Genomic DNA, 25,369 nt, shown 5'->3' on the forward strand with positions numbered 1-25,369 from the left:
CGGAACGGGAACGCCCAAATCCTAGGGAACGTGAATGGGAAGGGAACGCCACGTCACCATACCCATAAACAAACATACTGTTCTATACATTAGAAAGCTTAAACTTAGAATCCAAGACTCAAAAACATTGCAATTGCTTTTGAAATTTGGAGTAAGCCTTAAGGACTCAAGACTCAAGACATAGTTCACGAATAATCATTGATAATAGAATCTAGATTAATCATTATAGCTTGCCAATGGCATACAAAAGCAAAGTCCATCAGAGACAAGGCACAAACATATGAGATTATCTTGAGTCTTGGAATCTTGAATTTGGATGCAAGAAAAGGAGAGTGACACCTCCTACCACTGAGGCTCCTAGAACTTAAAAAACTAGCTGCTACATGCATGATCCACTCAACACTGTCAACATCAATGATCAATCTAAATCTGCAGCATTGTGGTTGCTGCCCTCTTCCTCCTCTTCATCATCCCATCATCTGGATGATCTCCATCTTCTTGGTCATCTCCAACATCATCCATGGATGCACCTACCACAGGAACAATTTGCTGGCCTGTTGCCTTACCATTCTTCTCCTACCATCCAATGAATTCCTCACGGCTGTACCCAGCATTCATCTTCTGAAGCAAACGTAAGTTTGCATGCACAAACACAAGGTCACTTGCCTTTTGTGTCCCAAGTCTGTTCCTCTTCTTTGATGCAATGTGCCCAAAGCTACTCCACAAGCACTCACAAGGAGAGGAACTTGCTCCTTGACTCAAAATGCGGATAGCCAAGTTTTGCAACAAAGGTGTATCAGCCCCATAATCCTCCCACCATAGAGCAGATCCCACAATATACATGTCCCTTTGTACATCCTCAGAGCCACACATTCCATATTTCTTCCTATAAAAAGCCAACTCATCCTTTACTTGCCTTCATTCTTGTGCATCTGGTACCATTTGCTTCAGTATCTTCTCCCATCCTCACATCACCTCCTTATCCGACTCTTGCTTGTTACCTTGAAATTCTGGATCCAACACATAAGCTGCAGCATGCAAGGGTGAATGATAGGAGTTCCACCATCCCCTCATAAACTTTGCCAATGCATGGCTCATCACTATCCATAAGCCTCATCAAAAGGATGATGGGCTTCACTATTTTCACCATATGATTGACATCCTCCCAATAGGCATCAGATAAGCATAAAGACTTGCATTCCAAGGCATTTGCACTCTCTGATTCCTTCCACGCCTCCCATTCATTACACACAACAAGCTGCCTTAGAGCATTTTTTACCTCTAGAAGACGCTCCAACATGATGAAGTTGTATGCAAAACGTGTCTCTGAATACTTCAAAAGGTCTTTGGAGGCAAGCTTACAATACACTGCAAGAATGTAGTGGTGTCGTGTGATAAGACCAATAATATCCTTTGCAAAATCAATTATTGGATGAACCCAAGCAAGCTTCCCTATGTCCTTCAGCAAGTTATTCAAGCAATGTGCCATGCAAGCACTAAAAGTGAGCTTAGGATAACGTGCCTCCAAAATGCGACCTGCTGCCCTGTTGGAATTCTCCCCATCTGCTATGAATTGAATGACATAATCAGCCCCCACCTCATTAATAGATTCACTCCACAAGTCAGCCAACCTCTCTGCTGTCTTTCTGCCCTCTGAGTTATCAATGGACTTCAAGAAGCATGACTTACCCCTGCAATATGCAACTATGCCCTGAATAGATCGACTACATGTGTCACTCCATCCATCACCCATCAAGGTAGCACCAAATGTCTTCCATTCCTCTTTAACAAGCTTCAAAGCCTGCTCTATGATGTGCTTCTCTCCTTCTAAAATCTTGGTTCTCAAGGCTTCATAAGATGGCAGTGTGTAAGAGGGACCAAAAGCTGCAATAGCCCTCACCATATCCACAAAATAAGGATTGTGGGCTTGATTCAAGGCAATGTCACCACTATAAAAAAAACGCCCCACTGCATCATCTACCTCTGCCTTCCTCCCAGGGTGCCAAGTGGCAGCTAAGGAAGCTTGTTTCTTGCCCTTCCCAAGATTGGAAGTAGCAACTGAAATGGAAGGCATTGCTGAGACTGGAATACTTGTAGACACTGCACTTCCAACAGGCATAAAAGCCGAGCACCATGCTTAGATGCATTTGCCAATGCTTTTAAGCGTAAAAGAACATTTTCTGGCACTGAAGGACATATGCTAATGCCTTTGTTCTGCTCTCCTAAGCGCTTTTAGGGAGGCCTCTTCCTGTTCCGTGACAAGAGTTTTTGCAAGCTTCCCGTGATGTTCGCCTTTGCGTTTTGTGCAATATGATGCAGCCCGTGCCATCTACTATGGATCTTGATTCGGGATTTTCCCATCCGATGCGCATCAGGATGCATTTTGCTTCTTTTCCCACTACATGTTATCAGTGCGGACAGGTTGGTCATTTTGCACGTGATTGCCCTTCTGCATCCAGACCCACTCCTCCTGCTTCTTCTTCAGCTCTCAAGGTTACTCTCCCTTCTCCTCCGATTTCTACTATGGCTTCATTGGAGAAGCCTTCTTCTACTGCTCCGAAGCACTACTAGAGGAAAGTAGATAAATCACAGGCCAATCTTTCTCTTGCTGAAGAAGCTCAGGATCACACCCCTGTTGAGTACCATCAGTCTCCTTCTCCTCAGGATATGGATGTGCCCCTTGCAGAGGGGATTTTACAGGATGATCCGCATGCTCTCTCTCAAGTTGCTATCCCAACTGAAGCTGACATGATGAGTCCTGATTTATCTGATGCAGCTCTTTTGTCAGATGCTCCTTCTTCAGAAGTACAGATATATTGATCCAGCTCCTATGTCTGTGAAGACTGTGCCGGAGTCTCTTTTTGTTCAGGATGTAGTAAGGCAGATCTTACATCTTTCATGTCTGTCTTTATGGAAATCTTCTGGCGATCCAAACATGGCAGAAAAAGTCTTAGGCGGCTTTCGATGCATCACATTTATTCTCCCAAGATGCATGGTGGATTGAACATCACAATATTCATGTGCATATTCTTGCCCACAAGGGAAAAATGTTGCTGCAATTTTTGCAAGGTGATCTGCCTTGGGCTCTTATGATTAGGACTCTGGTCACTCATATCAGTATTTCTGTGTTTGGTCATTGGCAACTCGATCACTGGGATTTCTTTTTTGGCTGCACTGATGGCACTTTGCCTGGCTACCCTTTTGTCTCTCGCTTGCTTCTTGACTGGAAGCATGTTACTTTCTCATCTGGAATGGAACGGATGGCAATCTTTGCTTGGGAATTCTTTGAGAGCTGAAAGCATTCACTGGTCGAAAGTCTTTCATTCTTCCTTGGCTTTACAGAAACCTCGATGTTCCTACTTTGTCTCGTTTAAAGGCATCACCTCGGTTGCTGATGTTATAGATGATGCTAATACTGTGTTCCCCTTTTCTCTAGCAGCCACTACATATGAATTGGGCTCTCATTATCGTCCTTTGTGGCCACAAATTACTTCTATGCTTTCGCCTTTTGTTCCGATTCCTCCTTTGGAACTCCAAGACCGGCTGGAAGATTGGACTTTGACTTCTCTAGGGTCCTCTTCTTGTCCTTTGAGGCTATCTCAGATTACTGAACCTGCATTGTATAAAATCCTTTTGCCTCAACCTTAGGTTTAAAAGAGAGGTGATTCTGTTTGGCGAATGCATCGCCTAGCCAAGTGGTGGAGGAAAAGATTACAGCAACTTTGGGCCTATAAAGTACCGCTTCGGCAACAGGTTTTCTTTTGGCGAGTTCTTTTGGGAGTGGTTCCATCTCGACAGCTATTAGCTCATCGACACATTGCTCCTGCACTTTGCCACAGATGTTCTACTTCTTCGGAGACTGTGCCTCACTTATTTTGGCATTGTCCATGCTCTCATGAGTTTTTTTATCTGCTTCGAGAGCGCCTGCGAGCGAGATTCCCATCTGTTCCGTTTGAAAAGTTCTTCTGGCTATTTGGGTTTCATCCATCCAGACCGGAGTTTCATCTTTTCTTCGTTTGGGTTCGCTACTGGGCACTATGGACTTTATGGACATATAGGAATTGTAAAGTATTTGGTGATCCTACTTTCTCTCTGTTTGGCTTTTTTAGGCGTTCTCCGCAGCAATCTTTCTTTGATTGCTTGCAAACCCGCTGCATAGATCATGAGGTCTTTTTGGCATATACTGAAATTTTCAGTTGATGTAATTGTGGCACCTTATTTTGAGGTTGCTACTCATATAATATAATCAATCAAAGATTTCACCCAAAAAAAAAAAAGGGTGTGTGTGTGTGTGTGTGTGTGTGTGTGTGTGTGTGTGTGAGAGAGAGAGAGAGAGAGAGAGAGAAAGAAAGAAAGAAAGTTTATTAAAGTCTTCGGGAGACCGTGAAGGTCTATGAGACTAAAGATAACTGATACAATGAGCATAACGGTGGTGGTCTCAAAACGGGCCAACCAACCGTTTCTACAAAAAAGAGGTTATGAAGGACTGTGTGTCTAGTCTTGATACAAAAAATATGTGTCTACCTCCAGATGATACAAAGAAGAAGAAGGGGGGGGCACCAAAAATGGGGCAGAGGGGGGAGATACAGTATACATGTGCAGGTGGTGATCGTCAGAGACCAATCATAGAGGGGCCGTCAAATGGGAGGTCGGAAAAAACCCTGTGATAGATGATTGGCCTCTGACGTCACGCGGCCTAGTCGAGCTCGATCGTCGGGGGCGGCGGGTGGCCCTGTGGATGAGGGCAACGGTAACCCCAGTGGGGCGGAGACGAGATGTCATGGACCTCGATGTGTGAGTCTGTCCGCTGACGCAGCTGTCGTGGCTCTGGCTCTCGCTCACGTCCACGTCGTCGGCTAGACTGAGAAAAGGTATCCTGTGACTAAAAGAAGTCAGTGATAGGCCGCTGGGTGTCCTCACGCTGTGTGTGCTGCTCGTGTCGCCGTGCTCGGAGAGAGGTGGCGAGTCATCTCATGTAAGAAAGCGGCTAGGCATCGCTGATCCGGGAACTGCAGCATGTGTGGGAGGGAGCCGAATCCGTTGCGGAAGAGGCAGTGGTATCGGCCTCGAATGGCATGATAGATATGACATCTGAAAGCAAAGTGCTCCTCCGACTCGATCTCCTGCAAGTCGCAAAGTGGGCAAAGGCGGTCCTCTCGTGGGATACCCTCTGCACGTCTGCTCTCGATCCGTAATCAGTGTGACGAGACCCTAAACTGACCGAGGGAGATTCGGAGCGCATGTGGTAGGAGTGATGTCTGACGTGCACCTGTCCTTGCGTTGAAATCCCCAACTAGGAGGACCTCTCCGTGTCTAGAGAACTCCACAATATCTGAGTAGAGATCTAGATAGGGGGATACCCCCGTATCCTCACGAAGCATCCGTGCGAAATGTGACGTCTCAGGAGGAAAATAGCAGACTGCAATAAAGAGGTCGCATGTGGAGGGGCGTCGGAATCGGAGCCATAGGTAACGGGCATGGACATCCCATCTAACCACGGATGTCAAGCTCGTGAGCGCTGAACGAAGGAGTACTGCAACTCCGCCTGACCCTCGGACCCCCCCAGTATATCTGGTCTCCTCACGGAGAGAGAGAGAGAGAGAGAGAGTGTGTGTGTGTGTGTGTGTGTGTGAGAGGGTGAGAGAGAGAGAGTGTGTGTGTGTGTGAGAGAGAGAGAGAGAGAGAGAGCTAGCTGCTGGTGAGAGAGGTGTGCACGTCGCATGTGCATGTACCTGTACCTGTGGTGCGATTTTCTGCTGGTGAGAGAGAGAGAGAGTGTGTGTGTGTGTGTGAGAGGGTGAGAGAGAGAGAGAGAGTGTGTGTGTGTGTGTGAGAGAGAGAGAGAGAGCTAGCTGCTGGTGAGAGAGGTGTGCACGTCGCATGTGCATGTACCTGTACCTGTGGTGCGATTTTCTGATGAGCGTAGCGGCTAATGGTGTAAAGCAACGACGAGAGAGGGTGTGAGGTGTACGCCGCTCTGCTATTCGTCCTCGCCACGAACCCTGCGCAGCCCCGTCCGTACATCTGTATGGTCGCCGTACGGCGTCCGTACGTCAGTACGATTCCGTGCGTCGGTACAAATATTTGCATCGGTTCTAGTTCTCCTCTGCAAAGCCCCGTACATAGCCCTGTACCTTTTGCATTGTCGTCCTTTTTCCTGCAGGTCTTTCCGTACATTTGTCCATCCTTCCGTACAAGCCAGTCTTCCCGTGCCTTGTCCGTATTTCCGTACAGTCAGACTTCTCTCCGTACAGCCCGTGTGTATCTCAGCACAGTTCAGCGTCGTCCGTACAGTCTCGTACTTTTTGCCGTACAAGTCCTGGGTTTTTTGCTCCGGTGCTTTCCCGTATAGTCCTGTGTTTCCGCCAAAATCTTAGCTGTCCCTCTGATATCTCCTTACCAACTATACTCTTTTTCTCCTCTCTGTGGGCTTCCTGTGGATATTTCTTTGGGACTGGTTTTTTGGCTTCCACTACCCTTTTACACGTACTTCATTCCTAAGTTCCCTTTCTTACAAAGTCATGGCAGAATATTCATATGAAAAAACGTTTCAAAAGGAGCGCATTCAGTTCCCTGCAAGAAGCAAAAGCAGGTTGAGGGCCAGCATGACCCGATGCATGATACTCTTGAGGCTCAACTGGTATATGATGTCATGCATGAAGGATTTGTAGATACGAGGAAAGAGTGGAAAGACTCGGTTCCTTCAGTTGGCCTCATGGTTGAGGTAGATGAAATTGTGGATCCAGTCAGAGAATATGCTAAGAATGCAGTCATATTATTTTTTCCAGGCCGGATGCCACCTGCTACAGAGATAGGCAACTGGTTGACACGCACACTGGCTGGCTCGTTTGTTCGTAAAGTACACTATGCAGCTAGGGGCTTTTTTGAGGTTATCATGGTGGATGAGATACACAAACAAATGCTTTTGGAACATTCGCCTCTCTTTTTCGGGCAGCAAATTGTGCATGTATTGCCATGGTCTCCCACAAGGGATTTTCAGGCTTTAATCCGACACAGGTGCCCGGTTTGGGTTGAAGTTGTCGATTTCCCACAATGTATGGCCTCACTTTTGCCTAAAATTGCAGCATCTTTAGGTAAAGTGGTCTGCCCACCACGGCCAAATGGCAACTCAAACAGATTTTGCATTCTCTGGGATACTGATAATCCCACACCAGACTCTTATTCAGTCACGGTGAATAATGTGAACATGGGAAGTGCTTTTTATAAACTCAAATGGGGATTATTTGCAGGGGCTTGTTTTGAGTGCAAAAAGTTTGGACACATGGCTTCACAGTGTCCAATGAATCAGCATAAAATGCCTCATACCACTTTGCCGGTTCAAATGCCTACCAAGGATGCTCCTACTCCAGTTGCAAATGAAAACAAAGGCAGTAGACAGCTTTTTGGAAGTCAGAGTAAAGGCAAAGCTCCAGTGGCTCCCAATGGGAATCTCTCTTCACATTCACCTCCTGCTATTCAATCCTTGACCAAAGGACAGAAACCTCCAACTGATGGCTGGCAAAGTCCAAGAAAAGTTATTTCTGCTCGAAGAATTCCACCCCCCCGCACTTGGAATGGTGCATCTTCTAGTGGAAATACCCCAGATATAAATACAGGAATTGGGATTACATGGGCTGCGGAACAGCCAGCAGAACACTCTTCCCTGAAGAAGAGGTTGCTGCTTTGCTGTCTACTTCTCAGGTGGCTACTTCTTCTCAGGGGCGAGGCCTTGACCCTGAGATAGAAATGCAAGGCTGACCTCATAAATTTTGCTGCTGTACATAATTGTTATATTACTATAAATATATGTACATATGACTGCTCATATCAAATGTTTTACACTCAATGTCCAGGGGATGTGTGACAGTAGGAAATGGAAATCTGTGTGGCTGTACATCAATAGATTTCAGCCTGACATAGTGGCATTACAAGAACACAACCAACATGTCTATGCAGGCAAGACAGGACACTACTGTGGATATGATATTTTCTATGCTGGGGAGCACTCTTTCTCAGGGGTAGTCCTTCTGATCAAACATGAGCTTCAACCAGTTATTGCTTTAAATGACAACAAAGGCAAATGGCTTGTTCTCCAATGCATTATTAGAGGAGAGGTGTTTGAATTTGCTTCTGTTTATGCACCCTCGTCCTCTAGAGAAAAAACTGCAATTTGGGATGCCATGCAACAATATCCGTGGAGATATCATGCCTACATATGTGGGATTTCAATAATGCTCCACAAGAGGGTGACAACACCTCCAGACATGACCATATGTTATCTCCTGAAAGGCATGCACGGTCTCAATTACTATTGCATCTGGATTTGGTTGACCTTTGGAAGGAATTGCAGCCTTTGTCACCGGGCTACACATTTCAACATAATGCTTTTTCCTCTTATCAGGCACGTCTGGATCGATGGTATAGTGTAGCTCCACAACAAAATGGGGATTTTACATGCAAAATGTGGATTGACTATGCCTTTGTGCATTCAAACCATGCACCTCTATGGTTGCGGTTATCCTTTCATAATATGCCAGATGATAGATTGCCACAAAGGAGACATCTAATCATAAACAATAGCTATTTGCAACATGCTGATTTCAAGGCAATGGTTACTGAAGCATCTCATTGTCTATCCTCTAGCAGCCATATTCATATTGATGGTGCCTGGGATTCTTTTATTTCCAAAATGCAAGTTGTGATTAGAGCTTATGACAAGTCTTACATGAAGACTCTGAGGGAAACCATTGCTCAGGCCAAATCCACTTGTCAAGACCTCATTGAACTCAGCCATCATCGTTCGTTGTCCATGCATGAGCAAACAACACTATGCCAGTCCAGACATTGTCTTAAACTAAATGATCACAGGAAACTGGCCAAATGGGAGACTAGAGCAAGACAAAGAGCCTTTACAGATAAAGGTTGCTCTTCCAAAAAATTTTTCAAAAGTTTACATCAGAGGAGACTCAAAACAGAAATTTGCAGAGTGCTTATGCCTGATGGATCATGGACTACTTCACGGTCACAGCTTGCTTCTGTTTGTGTGCATCATTTCTCTCAGCAATTTGGCTCTGCAGCTCCTCCCTCGCAACAGATTTTGCTTGCACGAAATTTACTGTTGCAACATGTTTCTCCTATCATTTCCCCTACTCAAGCTTTGGAATTGGAGGAACCCTTTACTGAGAGGGAACTGTCAGATGCAATCAAATCATGTGGCAGATGGAAATCTCCAAGATGGGATGGTTTAACAATCGAGTCTTTTCTAGAATATTGGCCTATTTTGAAGCATACATTGCTATATATGGTGAATGCTGCATGGCAAAATCAGAAAATGCCGGACACATGGAAGAGAGGTCTTGTTAAACTCCTTCCCAAAAAACATATTTGTGAGTCTTTGGCAGACTGGAGACCTATCACTCTTATGCCCGTAATTTACAAAGTCACTACCAAAATGATTGTTGATCGGCTAAAGGGGATTTTACATGATGGGTTGCATCCTACTCAATATGGCTTTGTCCCGCCTAGGCATATCACAGATAACATTGCTAATGCCTACGTTGGAATTGAATATGCCAAATACACACAGCAGGATGTTTTGTTATTGCAAGTTGATATTGCCAAAGCCTTTGATACTGTTCAGTGGGATTTTATTTCATCGACTATGCAGGCATTGGGATTTGGCACAAAAATGCAGCAAGTCATCACTTGGCTATATCAAGATAGTAAAGCTGCCTGCATACTTTCATGTAATATTTCTCCATCCTGGACTCTTGGTTGTTCTGTCAGGCAAGGATGTAGTGTGAGTTTGCCACCTTATGATGATATTCCTTTGGATATAATTCAGTTTGAGGATCATGATATGGGTTCTCCAAAGGATACTCCTCCTTCCTCTCATACTTCAGCTAGTTTGCCACATGTTGAGGGTGATTCTCCCTCAAATGTTCCAGATGAGCAGCCAGCTACTGAGGGAAAACAGCCCAATATTTGAATACATTACCACCATCGTGGAGTCAGTCAACCTCAGGATACAACTCCCAATGGTACAGCCACCGGTACAGCTGAAAAGTCCATTCCAAAATGGGCAAGGTTGACCATTCAGGATGTAAAGGATCAGCCTACTTTGGGGAGAACCAAGGCAAGCACAAAAAGTGCTCATGGCCAGGTCAATTTTGCATTGATGACCTCCATTATGGACGCCGTACCCACCATACAGACTCGACGTACCCGCCGTACACTGTACGGATCCGCCGTAGACTGTACGGATTTACCGTACGTTCAATTTTTGGCACCTTCTGCAGCCTGCTGGTTTGGGTGACGAGCATCAACGTTGGAGCTCAGCCTGCCTTCAGGTTCACGTTGTGCATCGTTTGCTTCAGCCTTCTTTTATCTCGTTATATAGTGCTGTTTTTGAAGGCCTTGAAGGCTCCACTCTGCATCTTGCTTTCTCCTTTCCCAAAAAATTGGGGCAATTATGGGCTGATTCCTGAAAGCCCTAAGAAAGTTGGCCCCCTTATGGGCTTGTTTCATATAAGAGCCTGCTAGTATAACAGTAAATTTAAAGGGGGCAAAGTATGGGCTGAAAGCCCTAATTAATTTGGCCTCCTTAGGGCTGCATAGCACCATACTAGCATTGCTTATGCCTTATGCATGAGACTTGTTACTGCTTAATGCTTGAGCCTTGAAGCTTCTATTGCAGCTTGCTTGGCATGTGCATTTCTCAACACAATTAGTCTATAGATTGCAGTTTACTTGCTTGTTCTACTTCTCCCAAAATTTATATTGAATTATGCTCGTGTGCATGCCAACATGACAGGTCGCAGGTCATAGTAGCAGAGAATTACAGCATAGCAACAGAGAATTACAGCATAGCAGCAGAGATTTACCATGCCTAAACCTCCAAATCCACTTTGGGGGATCCATACCACTATGATAAAATGTTAAAACTTAAAACTAGCAGCTAGTCATGCTACCAAGTTGTACTTATACATACTTATATTTTTAAATTTAATATTTATTTAATATTATTACAACTGGAAAACGTGTCTTACGTGTCTTATCTTTAAGACACTTTAGACACTCGTGTCTAAAGCGTGTCTAACGTGTCGTGTCTTACAACTATGGTGTTTTCCAAAAATGAATGCAATAAATCATGTGTGTTGAGTCAATAAAGGTCCTCTGCCTTGGATAGTCCTCCTAAAATGATGTATTTCTTTTATATTTTTGATGTGTGGCTCCATGTTCCTCATTAGTCTTTGGAGCCAGGTGGGGATGCACTGTGCGAGCCATGTGTTTTTGACTTTGATAGGTCTATTTGTTGGTGCATTGGTCTCCTAGACCTCTGAGTTGATCATGCATCCATGCATGATGAGCCTCTGAGCCATGCTAGATGAGATTTCTATGTTATGCTCACTAGCCTCTGAGCCATGCTCACTTGCCTTTGAGATTGTGTGGGAGCCATGTCTAGTTCTAGACCGGCATGTACAGTTTTAATGACCATCATTGTCATGTTCTGTTCTTGGTTCCATTCCAATAGTCCCTCACCTTTCCTCCATAGGGTGTGTTAGGAAATGGAGTCAATTTGAGTGATTTTTAGTGTGTTCTAGAGTAGTACTATACTACTTTATATCCTAGAGTGCCATGTGTCACTATGGGACTTATCCCATATACATTTGACACTTAGAGTGTGTGTGCCTATCCTATAAAGGCATTGTACTTTCATTGTCATTTTCATCAAGCCTCATGCCTTTCTTGATCATGTAAGTATTTTGCTTAGTTGTATATTTCTTTCTCGCATTATTTCATTTCCATTATGCTTTCCTAGTCTTGCTTTTCCTTTCCATTCCATTCCATGTCTTGCATCTTCATGTGTGGTCCAATGTGGTCGCCTAGCTATCCTGATGAACAAGTGCCGGTATCACTCCTATCGGTGGTGCCTCAATCTGGTAAGCATGGAGGGAAGGTCCATAGCCTGACCTATGCCTCAACCCACCGGGGAGCCTGACATGTCTTTGGCTCTGGTCCTCGGATCCGCTATCTCCCTAAACCCTATTGGGCAATGCTGTCTGGATGGAAAAACTTAGTAATCATGCTCTGAGTGGAGTATGGTTGTAAATCCTTACGTTGCCTATGTGTCTTGAGCAAATGTTCCGTGTGTGGGATGGCTTGATGGATGAAAGCTGCCAGGCATATCTGATTTGGGTAGGACACGAGACTGAATAAAAATCTGTAACCATCCCTAAAGAGACAGTGATAGAGACCTCTGATTTCATAGTATACAGGGCATCTGAAAGCAAAGTGCTCCTCCAACTTATCTCCTGATGATTGAACATTTTGCAGATGCAACCCTCTTAAGGTGTGCCTTGAGCCCATTCACTTGTGATGTAAGAGTAGGGGAGGTGGATCCGCTTGTATCTTGGTGGATCAATTAAGCCCTCTGCTCAAATCCGCAAGCAATGGTCTTTGTAAAAGTTGAGCTTCACAGGGATCTCGAAGGGTGCCAACTAGGTCCTAAATGTGTGTACCTATAAGAGATCCTCTGGATGACCTAGTTCACCTTTTGATATGTGAGTGAGATGGAGGGAGCCTCAATGTTATACTGGAAGAGAGGTAATCTATCTATGTTGAGCCCAAGGCACTCGAACCGCCTGCATGTATGTGCATAACAATATTTCTGGTCACCCTCGGATGCCAGTGCCGTGGATGAGGATATGGCCTACGACGGTACCCTGTGTCGACTTGTTGTGCAAGAGCTAGACTCCCTAATGTTGTAGAGATATGTGATACTCCCTAATGTTGTAGAGATATGTGATAACCTGGAACGTTGCATCAAGCTGTAGTGGGGATGCTCCAAACTCAGCCAGGACTATTTGATGTGGGATTGAAGGCTTACTACAGATCATCTATGATAGCATAAGAACTTGAAGCCTCTCAACTCAAGCTCAATTTGTCTCTGATAGGTCTGACTCCCAATAGGGGCTGCCATACATACCCACTCGGTGGACCAATTAGTCAAAAAGAAGAGTATGGGTCCATGGATTTAGAAGTGAGAAAGAAAGAAAGAAAGAAACTATGCTATTGTCCACAGGAGACCAGTACATCAGCTTAGGGAGGGTAGCTCCCAGGGAGTGCATAAGGCAGCTCCAATTATTTAGAGTACCTACATTATGACTTGGAAAAAACATAATCGTCCATACATCAATTTAAGACTGAGAGTCTTTTGGCTTGGATTTAAACTCTTTAATGAGTGCTACGCCCTCACGGTACACTGCCCATTTTCCATCATTCCTAGAAGCCTTGAATTCTGTTGCCTTATTTTTCAATTGAGCTCGTGTAAGTTCTTCAACTATCCATATCTTATAAGGTTCCTTTCGACTTCTAGGATTGTCAGAGAAACTTGACCTGTAGATCCAGTGAGTTAAGCATAATGATAGCATGACCTTTAGGCTGGAAGATACAAGTTGCTCCAAGTTCATCTTCATCATCAAGAGCATCATCCTTATCAACCGTCCAATCTATATTAGGCATGGCTGCTTTGACATGCACTAAGGTGTCGCTAAAAGAGGAGTCCTCTTTGTACCATCCTTCAGGGAGTCCCCCTATTCTAATCTTCAAGGCATTATCACGCCTAGCTACATGTTCTTTAATCTCTTCCTGAATGTCAGCCTTAGTAACCTTTGTATCAAACTCCACAATCACTTCCTCTCTTTCTTTTTCCTAGAAAAATGTAACTTCTATTAATACTTTAAAAAACCATACAACCAGCTTCCAAAAGGGCTCTTGATGTAAACAAAGAAAAGAAACAGGTTGCCAACTATAAGAATAAACACCCGTTTCCAGATCTCATGGCTCATCACCTATAGAGATTTCAAAACAGAAGCTAGTAACCATGATGGTGGTCTATAAGCCCAACGATTACCCCTCGCAGAAAGGGTGTAGAAAATGCATGCCGGCCATGTCTAGTGGAAGCACTCCCGCCTCTCGATCAATCACTTCCTTCTTTGCGGTCTGTACTTCAGTGTGAATTAGATCTTTGATTGTGGAGATTAGCTGGGGGGTAGGGGGGAATCCTTGCAAGATTTTAAAACCTCATGATAACTGCCTGCTTGCTAGGTCCTTCTAGAACCTGAAGTCTAGCTACTGCATCTGCCAGTCACATCTTTAAGCCTCTTACCTGATCTTGTAGATTAAAAATCTATTCATGGTGCCCAATGATGGGTTGGTCCAGACCTCCTCGTAGGTATGTATGTGCTCACGGAGAGGGTGTCATAGCTGCAACGGTGGCATATCGGGTCTACTGCTTGAGCTGGTTGGGGTTGAGAGGACTTCGAGGAGAGCTGGCCATGTCTGATGCTACGCCTTGGCTTAGCTAACCCCCTGGCTTGGGCTGGGGGTTCAGCCTAGCTAGGGGTTAACCCCTGGGTTGGGTTCAACTCTGTCGAGGTTAGGTTAGGTCAAAGTTAACCTAGGTTAGGTTAAATTAGGGTTTTTGAGGGAGGTTGTTGTCGACAAATTTAGAGTTGGAAAGGGGGGGATTCGAATGTCCTGGTTGCTATCGAAGATGCTGACTACTCCTGTCAGTGGCTAGAGGGCTAGCGAGCGTGTTGGCGGCTAAGGCTTGGCGACAGCGACTAGAGCTAGCAAGGGCTGGACGGCAGCTAGGGCTTGCGAGAGCTGGCAACGAGAGAGAGAGAGAGAGAGAGAGAGAGAGAGAGAGAGAGAGAGAGAGAGAGAGAGAAAATGTATTATTGTCCATTAAAGGCCAAAATGGGCCCATGGGACATCAAGAACTCTGCATACAAGATAGCACAAAATCAACGTGCCACAAAGAAGAGGCATCGTCAAATATCATCTAAGTGCTACGCAATACAATGCAAGTGAAAGTGCATAATGTCAAATCTGAGCCTAAATACAAAGTAAACTAGATGCAAGAAAACCGCCCCTGGGTGCAAAATGGGGGGATGAGTACAATATGCCAATGCAAAGATACAAGTCCAGGTGTCACGGAGTCTGAGAACCAAAATAATACTGGAAATCCTGTCCATCAACTCTGCCTCCTGCTATGAGAGTACAAATTTGAGCAAAGGTGAGGTGAGCGGCTGGTGGGGCGAGATCTCCATGAGTAAGTCTCCTCCGAAAAGCTGCCATCATCCTAGATCGTCTGGAGATGAAGCGGTGAGTACGTCCCCTATGTAACAAGATCCTGCGGCGTCTACAAACCATCTCATATGTACATCCACAAGGTGGAGGCATGTGTCCTGTGTGAGCTCTGACCTCCTCGTGCTCCTCCTGGTCTCTGTCCTCTGGTATAGCGTGTGCCTGAGCTCTATCAGGCTGGGCTCTATCACGCTCCGGTCTGTGCTGATGGTCTCTGAGGTAGTGTCGTCGAAGCATAGTGGCCTCCCTGACATAAAGAGCTAGGCAATGCTGATCCTCATAGTCCATCACTCGTGAGAGAGGTCCAAAGCCATCCGTGAAGAGACTGTGGAATCTACCTCTGAGCTCATAATATAGCGGGCATCTGCAAATGAAGTGCTCCTCTGACTCCACCTCTCCCATGGTGCAACAAGGGCAGATCCTGGTCTCTCGGCCTGGTCGCCGTCCATCCTCCATGCGTCGCATCCTACCAGCCTCTATCTCGAGCTGATGCGAAGAGACTCTAAGCTGGCCAAGGGCAATCCTCAGTGAGTGGGACATGTGGATACCTGTATAGCCTGGTGGAATGACAAACCCATCCTCTCAGATCCGAAGGAAGTGGTCACGATATGTGGCCATCTTCGTCGGAAGCTGCGTGGGATAAATCCAAGTGCGATACATATGAAGCTGCAGCAAGTCTGCTCTCGTGACCTGGCTAAGCTCGCGGCGAGTCAACTCGAGATGAGGGGCATCCATGCTGTATCGAAAGGGAGGCAGTCTATCCATGTCTAGTCCAAGAGATGTGAGCCACCTAGTGAGTCTGAAGTACCAGCAGTATCGGCCCCAGATCGTGCCAACTCCATAGAAGATGCAAGTGCTAACCATGGCAACCGAGCTATGCCTGCTGCTGAGTCTCCAAACTCCCTAACCCTGTGCAAATACATGACCGACTGAAACGCTGCATCCAATGCAAGGGGAGTAGCTCCAAACTCTGCTAGCATGATCTCGTGCGGAGCTGTAGCCTTGGCCCTTATGAGCCGAGAGAACATGATGATATGTAACCTCTCTACTCGTCTCCAATCTGCAGCGCCGAGGTCTCCTGCCCAGAAAGGAGCTGCATACATCGCAACTGGTCTCACCAATGTATCAAAAAGCAAGGATTTCGTATCGGGATGCTGAAAGTGGGACTGAAAGCACTGACGCTCAAGATGAGCCAACGAAGCATACCCTTTACTAATCCTATCTCGTGCTGCATATGTCATGGTGAAGACCGGTCCCCTGAAAACTGCCCCCAAATAAGTGTACTCTCTAACAAGCTCAATGGGCTGTCCGTCATAAGTGAAGCAAAACTCATCCGTGCTGTAAATAGGATCAGAGGTGTTGAAAACCATAACCTTCGTCTTGCCAAGGTTTACGGTCAACCCCCTGTCCTGGCAAAACCTGTGGAGTGCCTCAATATGTGCCTGGAGGCCCTGAGCAGTAGAGGAAATGAGAACCACATCGTCCGCATACAGGAGGATAGGAATGGAGGATCCTGAGAGAGTAGAGCCCACACCGCCTGTCATCTGTACAAACATCTCTAGCTCATCAATATATAATCCAAAGAGAGTAGGAGAGAGCGAGCAACCCTGCTTCACCCCAATCGTGCTGCATACCTCCTCTGAGAGCCCCTCACGTGTCCGAACCCGACCAGTGACCCTCTCATACAAAGCCATGATAGCCCACTGTATCTCTCCACTGAAGCCCATCTGACGAATCCTCTGAAACAATCTGAATCGCGGAACTGTGTCAAATGCCTTCCTGAAGTCCACGAAGCAACAATAAAGCCGTTGCCTTCGTGACTTCGCCTCCTCTACCAGTGCCCTGAGTATGAGGATGTGGTCAAGTGTCGAATGATCCCTGCGAAATCCAGCCTGCCCTCTGGCTCTGAGTCCTGTCGTCTCGGCATGGTCATTTATACGGCTTTCCAAAACTGATGCATAGATCTTGGCCATAACGTGGCCAATCATGATGGTCCTGTAATTCGACGGCTCCATAGGGTCCCCCGACTTGTGGATAGGTACTATGGTATTGCCTAACCAGGACTGTGGTAGGCTTGTACAAACAGACTCATTGAAGAGACGGGAAAGAACAAAATCTAAGGCATCAATCCCATGGATTACATACTCCGCTTGCAATCCATCATGATCCTTAGCTCTCCCGTTCTTCAATCGGTGGACTGTTGCACGGACACTCTTTGGTGTGAAGAGACTAGATGAAGCTGGCCTAGGGGTATGGGATAAATCGATGGCTGGCTGATCTGGAACATCGTATAGAGCTGAAGTATATGCAGACCAGACACGTGGATCTGTGAGGGGGCTCTGAGACTTCAAGCGGAGGAATTTTCTCCAGAATTCCTTGGAGTCACAGCTGAAAAGCAAGCTTCTCAGCTCCTCATTCCGGGCTAGAAATTGGCGTTTCTTGCGCCTAACCAACCGCTTGTAGTCTCTCTTGGTTTCGGCAAGGAGGGGAGACTTCTCCTTGGTCTCAAGGTGAAGTTTCCTGCAGAGTTCCTTACACTCCTCGTCATACCAACCGTTGCAAGGAACAAGACCAACCGGTGGGGGGCTAGACGAATGACATGTGGCAGGGAACGACATGTGAGCGGCAGAAACGAGTGAAGTATGTACAAGTTCCCACCGGTCCTGCGTGGATGGTAGAGCATCTAATAGATGAGGACGGAGTAGGCGGCTGAGGTTCTGGCTATATACATCATCGAACTAGTGGTCGAAATGAACCTCATAATAGGGTTGGCGGTCGTGATAACGAGGGGGGGGTGGGTCATGGGAGACATGAGTCAAAGTAAAGTGGATGAGTGCATGGTCGGCAGAGGGCATGAAGGGGCTAACAGTAAGGCTATGGATGGAAGGGACTAGAGTCGGGGGACCAATGATGTAGTCGATCACGCTAGTACCACGCCCAGAAGCAGAAGAAAATGTAGGCATGGAAGACTGTGGCCACCTGGACAAGCCGTTATAAATGACCATACCGTGCGAGGTGAGGAGCTCCAGTAACTGACATCCCTGATCTATGGGCTGTACTGTGCAGTCTGATGAAGTCCGACAGAGGCTATCATCGTGAAATGCTAGGAGTATGACCGGATCCTCCATGAAGTCATAAGTGAGGGCCTGTCTGTCTGAGGTCCTCGCGTTGAAGTATGACTTCTCCGCAATGTGAAAAATCTGCAATGTCAGCTGAGAGATCCTCAAATATGGACTGGCCTGGTCCAGTGGAAGAATAGATCGACTGCGCCGGGGGCAAGTAGCAAACTGCAATAAAAAGATCTCGCTGAGGGGCTCTGCGGCGGATGCGTACCCACAAGAATCGGGCATGTGAATCCGCTCTCTCCACTGTGATGATCCGATCGAGATGCTCTCTGTACAAAATGGCCACTCCTCCAGATCCTCTCACTCCAAATGTCCGAGTGTGCTGCCTGAAAGCAGATCTCCATGTATACCCTGTCACTCGTGGCAAAGGTCTCTCTAGACTCTCGTGTGTCTCCGTGAAAAAGATGATATCTCTCCCAAAGAATGCCCCCCGTAGATTGCCTGGCTGTGCTGTAAAAGAGCCATTGCAGTTCCATACAGCGATGCGTAGACTATCTGACGGGTGGTGTGTCCCATGGGCCCTGTCCCGTCAAGCGGTCGGCGGAGCAGGAGGTGGAGGTGGGGCTATATCTGCTGGTCTGCCATCTCTAAGCACTGTGGGAGCACGCCTCAAGGTGCCTGTGATGAGTCTGCCATCCCTAATCACTGCCCACTTGCCCTGAGCTCCGGGCTGCATCTCTCTGAGGCATGAGCGCCTTGCGCTCCTCAACCTGTATCTGAGAGAGAGAGAGAGAGAGAGAGACTCCAGCTACGACAGACGACGTGAGGGCTACGACGAACGACGGGAGAAGTACAACAAATGATGAGGGGAGGGGCTGAGAGGACCTCAGAGAGAGAGAGAGAGAGAGAGAGAGAGAGAGAGAGAGAGAAAGAAAGAAAGAAAGAAAGAAATTTTATTAAAGGTCCACAGAAGGCCATACATGGCCTATGGGACACAAAATCATCCGAAAGGAAAATACATCATCAACGATGCACCAACTAGGTGGCCTCATCGTAATACAGCTAAGATGCCAAAAATGGCTACCAAAATCCTAGATACAAAATGAAAGAGAGAGAGAGAGAGAGAGAGAGAGAGAGAGTTTATTAAAGTCTTCGGAAGACCTCCGTCTCTGTGCCCTGCCCTCCTCAATAACCCCTCCGATTGTGAGTATGGGATCCATGGTCCCGTGATCTCAACAAAAGTTCGCCTGTTCCCTGGCTCTTGAGTCCTTGAAGCTTTGGAAAACGGCTAACTTTTGTGTCGAGCACTGATGCATAGAATTGGACATGACATGTCCGATCATAATGGTCATGTTATTCTGGGCTCAGGGGATCTCTTGCCTTGTGAATGGATAGTGCTAAGGATGCAGGTGTGAGGAAAACCAATGCAAACCGCTTTGTTAAAAAGCTTTTCCAAGATTGGGGATAAGGTATGTATTCCATATGCAATCGAACCAATACCTAGGTGTTGGAATATGAAGCCAAAGTGAGTCAAAAATGTGTGTTCTAGGTAGTCCAGGTGGTGTTTTATAGTCTAGTGAGTCCTAGACGTGCCACGTGTCATATTGGGAGATATCCCATAGACATTGTGACTTTCTAGAGTCTAGTGTCACACTATATAGTGTTGTACTTGACTATTGTCTACAATATATCAGTCAACATCAAGCTATCAATACATTGTGAGTATTTTGGTTATTGCCTTGCACTTGTACTTTCTTTCCTTTCCATTCTGCCTTTCATTATGCTTTCCATATTTCCATTCCGTTCCTAGCTAGCTTCCATGTCTCTTCATATGGTATCAGAGCTAGCTTTTCTCAAGGAATGAGGAGGCCTTGAAGCCCATCTCAGACCTATGGAGAGGCTAGCTCCTTCCACTCTAGTTCCACTCTCTTCTCCTCTCCTTCCTTGAAGCACTCCCTCTTCTTCCTTTGCCTCTCCACCATGAGCTCCTCTCCTCCTACCCAAGCCTCACCATCAACTGCCCTTTAGCCTCAGGATCAGCGTACAACAGCCCGTATCGGCCCGGACCTATGCCTCTCCATTGACCTGCAAACAGGCCGTACAGTCAGCCGTACAGACTGTATGGATTGTTGCGCCGTACAACAGGCCTGCTGTCTGTACACTTCTGCAGTACTGCCCGTACAGCCAGCCTCAAAATGTGCGCCATCTTCTGCCCGCAATGCTGCTTCTACTGCCTGCCACACTCTCCCATATGAGCTGCTGCTGCTATCCACGCACCTCCTTGCTGCCCACACTGCTCCAAACGTAGCTCTAGCTGCTGCTACTGCTCACGCTTCTCCTGTTGCATATGCAGCCCCCTTGTTGTTGAGCTGTCCCACAACTCCCAGCTTCTCTATCTCCTCGCCATTCAAACTGTCACGTTGCACACATATGGTGTGTAGACTCCTACTTTAGCAAAAAAAGAAGCAAGGTAGAAGTGGCACACTAATTTGCAGCAAGAAGATATAGAAAAATGATCTTGATGTGAGGTACGGTTACTTCCTGGCTTCTCCGATTACTTCTCAGATTGCCCGTGGTGCTAGGCTTGCACATTGAGTGACTCTACTAGTCCTCGTGGTGCCTGAAGCTTCTACTTCGACATTGGTGACTCTCCTTCCGGCATTTTGAGAGTTCGAGGATGTTGGTGCATTGGTCTCCTAGACCTCTGAGTTGGTCATGCATCCATGCATGATGAGCCTCTGAGCCATGCTAGATGAGCTTTCTATGTTATGCTCACTAGCCTGTGAGCCATGCTCACTTGCCTCTGAGATTGTGTGGGAGCCATGTCTAGTTCTAGACCGGCATGCAAAGTTTTGATGACCATCATTGTCATGTTATGTTCTTGGTTCCATTCCAGTAGTCTCTCACCTTGCCTTCATGGGGGGGTGTTGGAATATGAAGCCAAAGTGAGTCAAAAATGTGTGTTCTAGGTGGTCCAGGTGGTGTTTTATAGTCTAGTGAGTCCTAGACGTGCCACGTGTCATATTGGGAGATATCCCATAGACATTGTGACTTTCTAGAGTCTAGTGTCACACTATATAGTGTTGTACCTGTCTATTGTCTACAATATATCAATCAACATCAAGCTATCAATACATTGTGAGTATTTTGGTTATTGCCTTGCACTTGCACTTTCTTTCCTTTCCATTATGCCTTTCATTATGCTTTCCGTATTTCCATTCTGTTCCTAGCTAGCTTCCATGTCTCTTCACTAGGCCCTCATGATCTTTTACTTGACTGTTGTGAAGCTTCAGGGCTGAATTTTTGACACTTCTGGCTTTGAAAAGTGCGCACGATGTGGGGCATGGTGCATGCGAGAGATCAGATGCTAGCTGGTTTAGGGGCATCATGTAGTGTGCATGCGTAGTTGGTGGAGCACATAAAACTCACTCCTCCTGAGTTATTATAAGCATAGCTGTATTCTAACTATCATAAGATGGCCTGAATAACATCGATTTAAGATGAGAGAGAGAGAGAGAGAGAGAGAGAGAGAGAGAGAGGGGGGGGGGGGGGGAGAAATTTATTAATGTTTGTAGCAGGTTGAAAAGGCCTATGAACCCAAATCAAAGTTACATCATGAGAGAGAGAGAGAGAGAGAGACCGATTGCATCCAGTTTCTGATATTTAGTTTGCACCACTTCCCCGAGTTGACTTTTCCCAAGAGCCTGGAATGGCAATGTCCACACAAGTGTCATCCCATAGGCTGATTGAGAATCAGACTATATGCTCAAATCACCAGCACTTTTTACAATAGAATTTAGGAAATTGCATTAAATGCAATGTACTATATAACTTCATACCTCCAGTAACTCTACCTCTGTGTGTTCTTCAAGTGGATCAAGGTTGGTCCTAATTGTGCCTTCAAACAATGTAGGTTCCTGAGGGATGATACTCAAATGGGAACGCAAGTCATGCAGTCCGATTGTAGAGATGTCCAATCCATCTATCAAAATCTTTCCTTCTGTTGGCTCTAGCAAACGGAAAAGTGCTTGGACAAGAGTTGATTTTCCACTACCGGTTCGGCCTACAACTCCTATCTTCTTTCCTCCAAAGAAGGTGCATGTAATACCATGGAGAATGAAAGGCATATCTAAACCATACTGCACCTGCAAAAATCCTTTGTTATTGTCAATACCAAATAATATCTTTGTACTTATGCAAGGATGCTTGATGAGAAATATCCAAAACACCGTACCATAATTATTACTTTGAATACAGCATTCCAAAGAGTAAAAATATGGTCCTGAAAAACAGATTCAGGACAGTACACCTTAGTGATTCTGGTTTGAGTAAATGCCCAACCTTCAAGTTATCAAAACTAATGGTCCCCTGATGAGGCCATCCTTTCGGAGGACGAGAGTTGACAACAATAAGTGGAGCCTCATTTGGAATTCGTGTATATTGCTGAATGCGTTCCACTGAGATTATTTTATTCTCAACATTACAGAGATTCCATGTGACCCATGATTGTATTGTGCTCAGATTCAAGCCATACGTCACTGCTAGTCCAGCAACACCTGCATATTATTTTCAGTATGTAAATAGGACATCAAATCTTGTTACATTGTTGACAGTTGAAGCCCTTGTAATTACAGGTAGATACAAACAATATACTCATATGAGCACTGAAAAATACTAGCCATGAACACTTCTGAATGCAATCTCCAGATGTTAGTATATTTACAAGAAGAAGGAAGGATTGATTTTTCGAATTAATTTGTGATTCTCAGCAAACAGAGAACACACGTTTTTTGTGGAATTCAAGAAGCATACTAGATCATACTTGCATCAATGGCACCCTCAGGTAAGCTCACAACCACCAGCAAGCAGGTGGCAAAGACAAAGTTTGTTAACAAATCCAACCGAAAACAAAGCCATTCCATTGCTGCAATGTTGTGAAAGAGAGGTCTGGAATAACAATCAATCAGCTGCACATTTTTATCCATGAATTGAGCCTTCTTATCAAACCCTCTGATAGTAGCAGCTCCAGAAATGGATTCCCCAAATTGTTGTAAGATCGGAGACTTCTGAATTCCGACCAACCTTGCTAGCTCACGAGCAGATGCTACATAATAGCGCTGGCATAGAGACAATTCAAAAATAGTCTTTGGTGAGCTTATATTATAGAAATTTAAAACTGGCAGACTTGCATATTTAAATAAACTTTTTCTAAATCTCAATCACCTTTGTAAGGCTTCATATAATCTACCCAGAAAAAATGGGGGGGAAATGTATCCAAAGAAGTACACTCAACTGCAAATGTTTAATCAGGTCTTGCAAAAATGAAGCATGTGAATGCAAGCCCCAAGTTGACAGCACAGCCACACAAAAGGCAGCGACCAAACCCCCTTCCCAAACAGTATCTCACTCCACTTCAGCCTCTACACCCACCTTCACATCATCATCATCATCTTTAGGTTCGCCTTCATCCCCTTTGTATCATCCTTGGCAGTGACAGCGCCCATATTGAAAGTACCTAGGGCAGCGTCAGAGTCATCACCCGTACTCAGATTAGGAGGGGCCCCTCTCAGCCCGACTCACTAAACACACAATTTACAGTGTCATCGCCCGTACTCAGATTAAGAGGGGCCCCTCTCAGCTTGACTCACTAAACACACAATTTGCCTCCTTCCTATCACCCCTACCACTCACCCTGCCATCTTTCCCCCTCACAGTCAGCCCTTGCACACCTACACTCCAGATGTTGCCCCAATTCCGCCCCCCATCATCCAGCCCCCTTTCACACCACTTCCCTACACACTCCATGGCCACATGATCCCTCAGACTCTTGGGATCATGTTCTTCTAGAGATACACTACCTTTGCATATGAGAGGCAGAGCAAGATCGTCTTATCCACAGTTTGAGCCAAGAGATATCACAGCTTCAGAAGGAGATGGCCGCCGCAACAACTACACACAGTGGGCCATCCATAGACTGTTGAGGCACAGATAGCCACCATGCAATCAACCATTTGCAAAGACCTCCAAGTGGGTGGATGTTGCAAAACAGCGGGAACTGCGAAGGCCACCGTTTTGGCCACCATTTTGGAGCAGTAGAAGAGGGCCAGTAAGGCTCTCAATGTCAAAGTACATGGGATACCTCGCACAGCTATCACCCCCATCGATGACACAATTGGCTTCGTGACTTCCACACTTGGGGTTCAGGTACACAGGATCGATGGAGCATGGCATATTGGGAGGGATCTCAAACACAAGCAGCCTCTCATCATTTGCTTTAGAGATGCCCAGGTACGCCTCACCGCACCATGCAGACGCTCAATCTTACATGCTCACCAAGAGATCCACCTAGATGAGGACCTTACGGCCCTTCAGGTGGAGGAGGGGCACACCCTCCTATAGCAGTGGGATGAGGCCTACAAGGAGGGGAAGTGGGTAGTGGTCCAAGAGGGACGGCTCTTGATATGTCCCTGACATGCATCTAGTGGCCCTCCTACATAAAGGGGTGGGGTCGAGATTCAGAGTGCCAAGAGTCTAACTTGCAGTGTTTGGAACTGCAAAGGTACTTTATGATCAAATCCAGAGAATTTCTCAAAATCATACACAAGTTGGGACATAGCCTTGTACACAGAGACACACTAGAGCCCAGAGTGCACTTTATCTATAGTCAGTGGATATACATGGGAGACAGCATATCACGAGAAGACCCAGGAGACATTAGGAGTGCTATATCAATCATCTATGGTTGGGACAATCTCTATCGAGAGATGATACATGCCAAGTTCCCATGGATTCGGATCAGACGACCTCCCAACCGAGACCTTTTTATTGCAGTCTGTTACTTTCCCCCCCCATCCCGAGACCTCACATTTCACCAAGGACCTACGTGAGGAAGTTGAGATCTCGCCATACGCAGCCCTCTACTCGGACATCATGGATTTCTCGAGCCGTGGGGAAGTTCTCCTTGTTGGAGACTTCAACGCAAGGAAAGATACACGCTAAGTATCACTTCTAGATTTCATGATGATTCTATCATGTTACCAGATGTTAACATAGATGAATCTGCGATGTCTCGAGTCTCCATGGACAGATGGCACGCCCTAGTCATAGCCTATGGGCATGCACTACTCGACATGGGCAGGGTACATGATCTT

At 46.0% G+C, this 25,369-nt stretch overlaps 1 protein-coding gene across 2 annotated transcripts in view; it reads right to left on the bottom strand.

Annotated features, from left to right (window-relative positions):
* LOC147901397 (ABC transporter C family member 5-like) overlaps positions 1-25,369 on the bottom strand; it is a 91,849-nt gene that overhangs the window by 21,632 nt on the left and 44,848 nt on the right. For both annotated transcript variants that reach the window (XM_087375692.1, XM_087375694.1), the window contains 4 exons: positions 23,041-23,335; positions 22,560-22,774; positions 22,058-22,363; positions 21,859-21,922 (listed from right to left, as the gene is read on the bottom strand). In XM_087375692.1, coding sequence (XP_087231818.1) covers positions 21,859-21,922; positions 22,058-22,363; positions 22,560-22,774; positions 23,041-23,335 — 880 coding nt within the window. The remainder of the gene's footprint in view (positions 1-21,858; positions 21,923-22,057; positions 22,364-22,559; positions 22,775-23,040; positions 23,336-25,369) is intronic.

Source organism: Dipteris shenzhenensis, chromosome 6 (genome assembly GCF_047967505.1).
Source record: "Dipteris shenzhenensis isolate YYH24624 ecotype China chromosome 6, Dip_SZ_1.0, whole genome shotgun sequence".
Classification (NCBI taxonomy): domain Eukaryota; kingdom Viridiplantae; phylum Streptophyta; class Polypodiopsida; order Gleicheniales; family Dipteridaceae; genus Dipteris; species Dipteris shenzhenensis.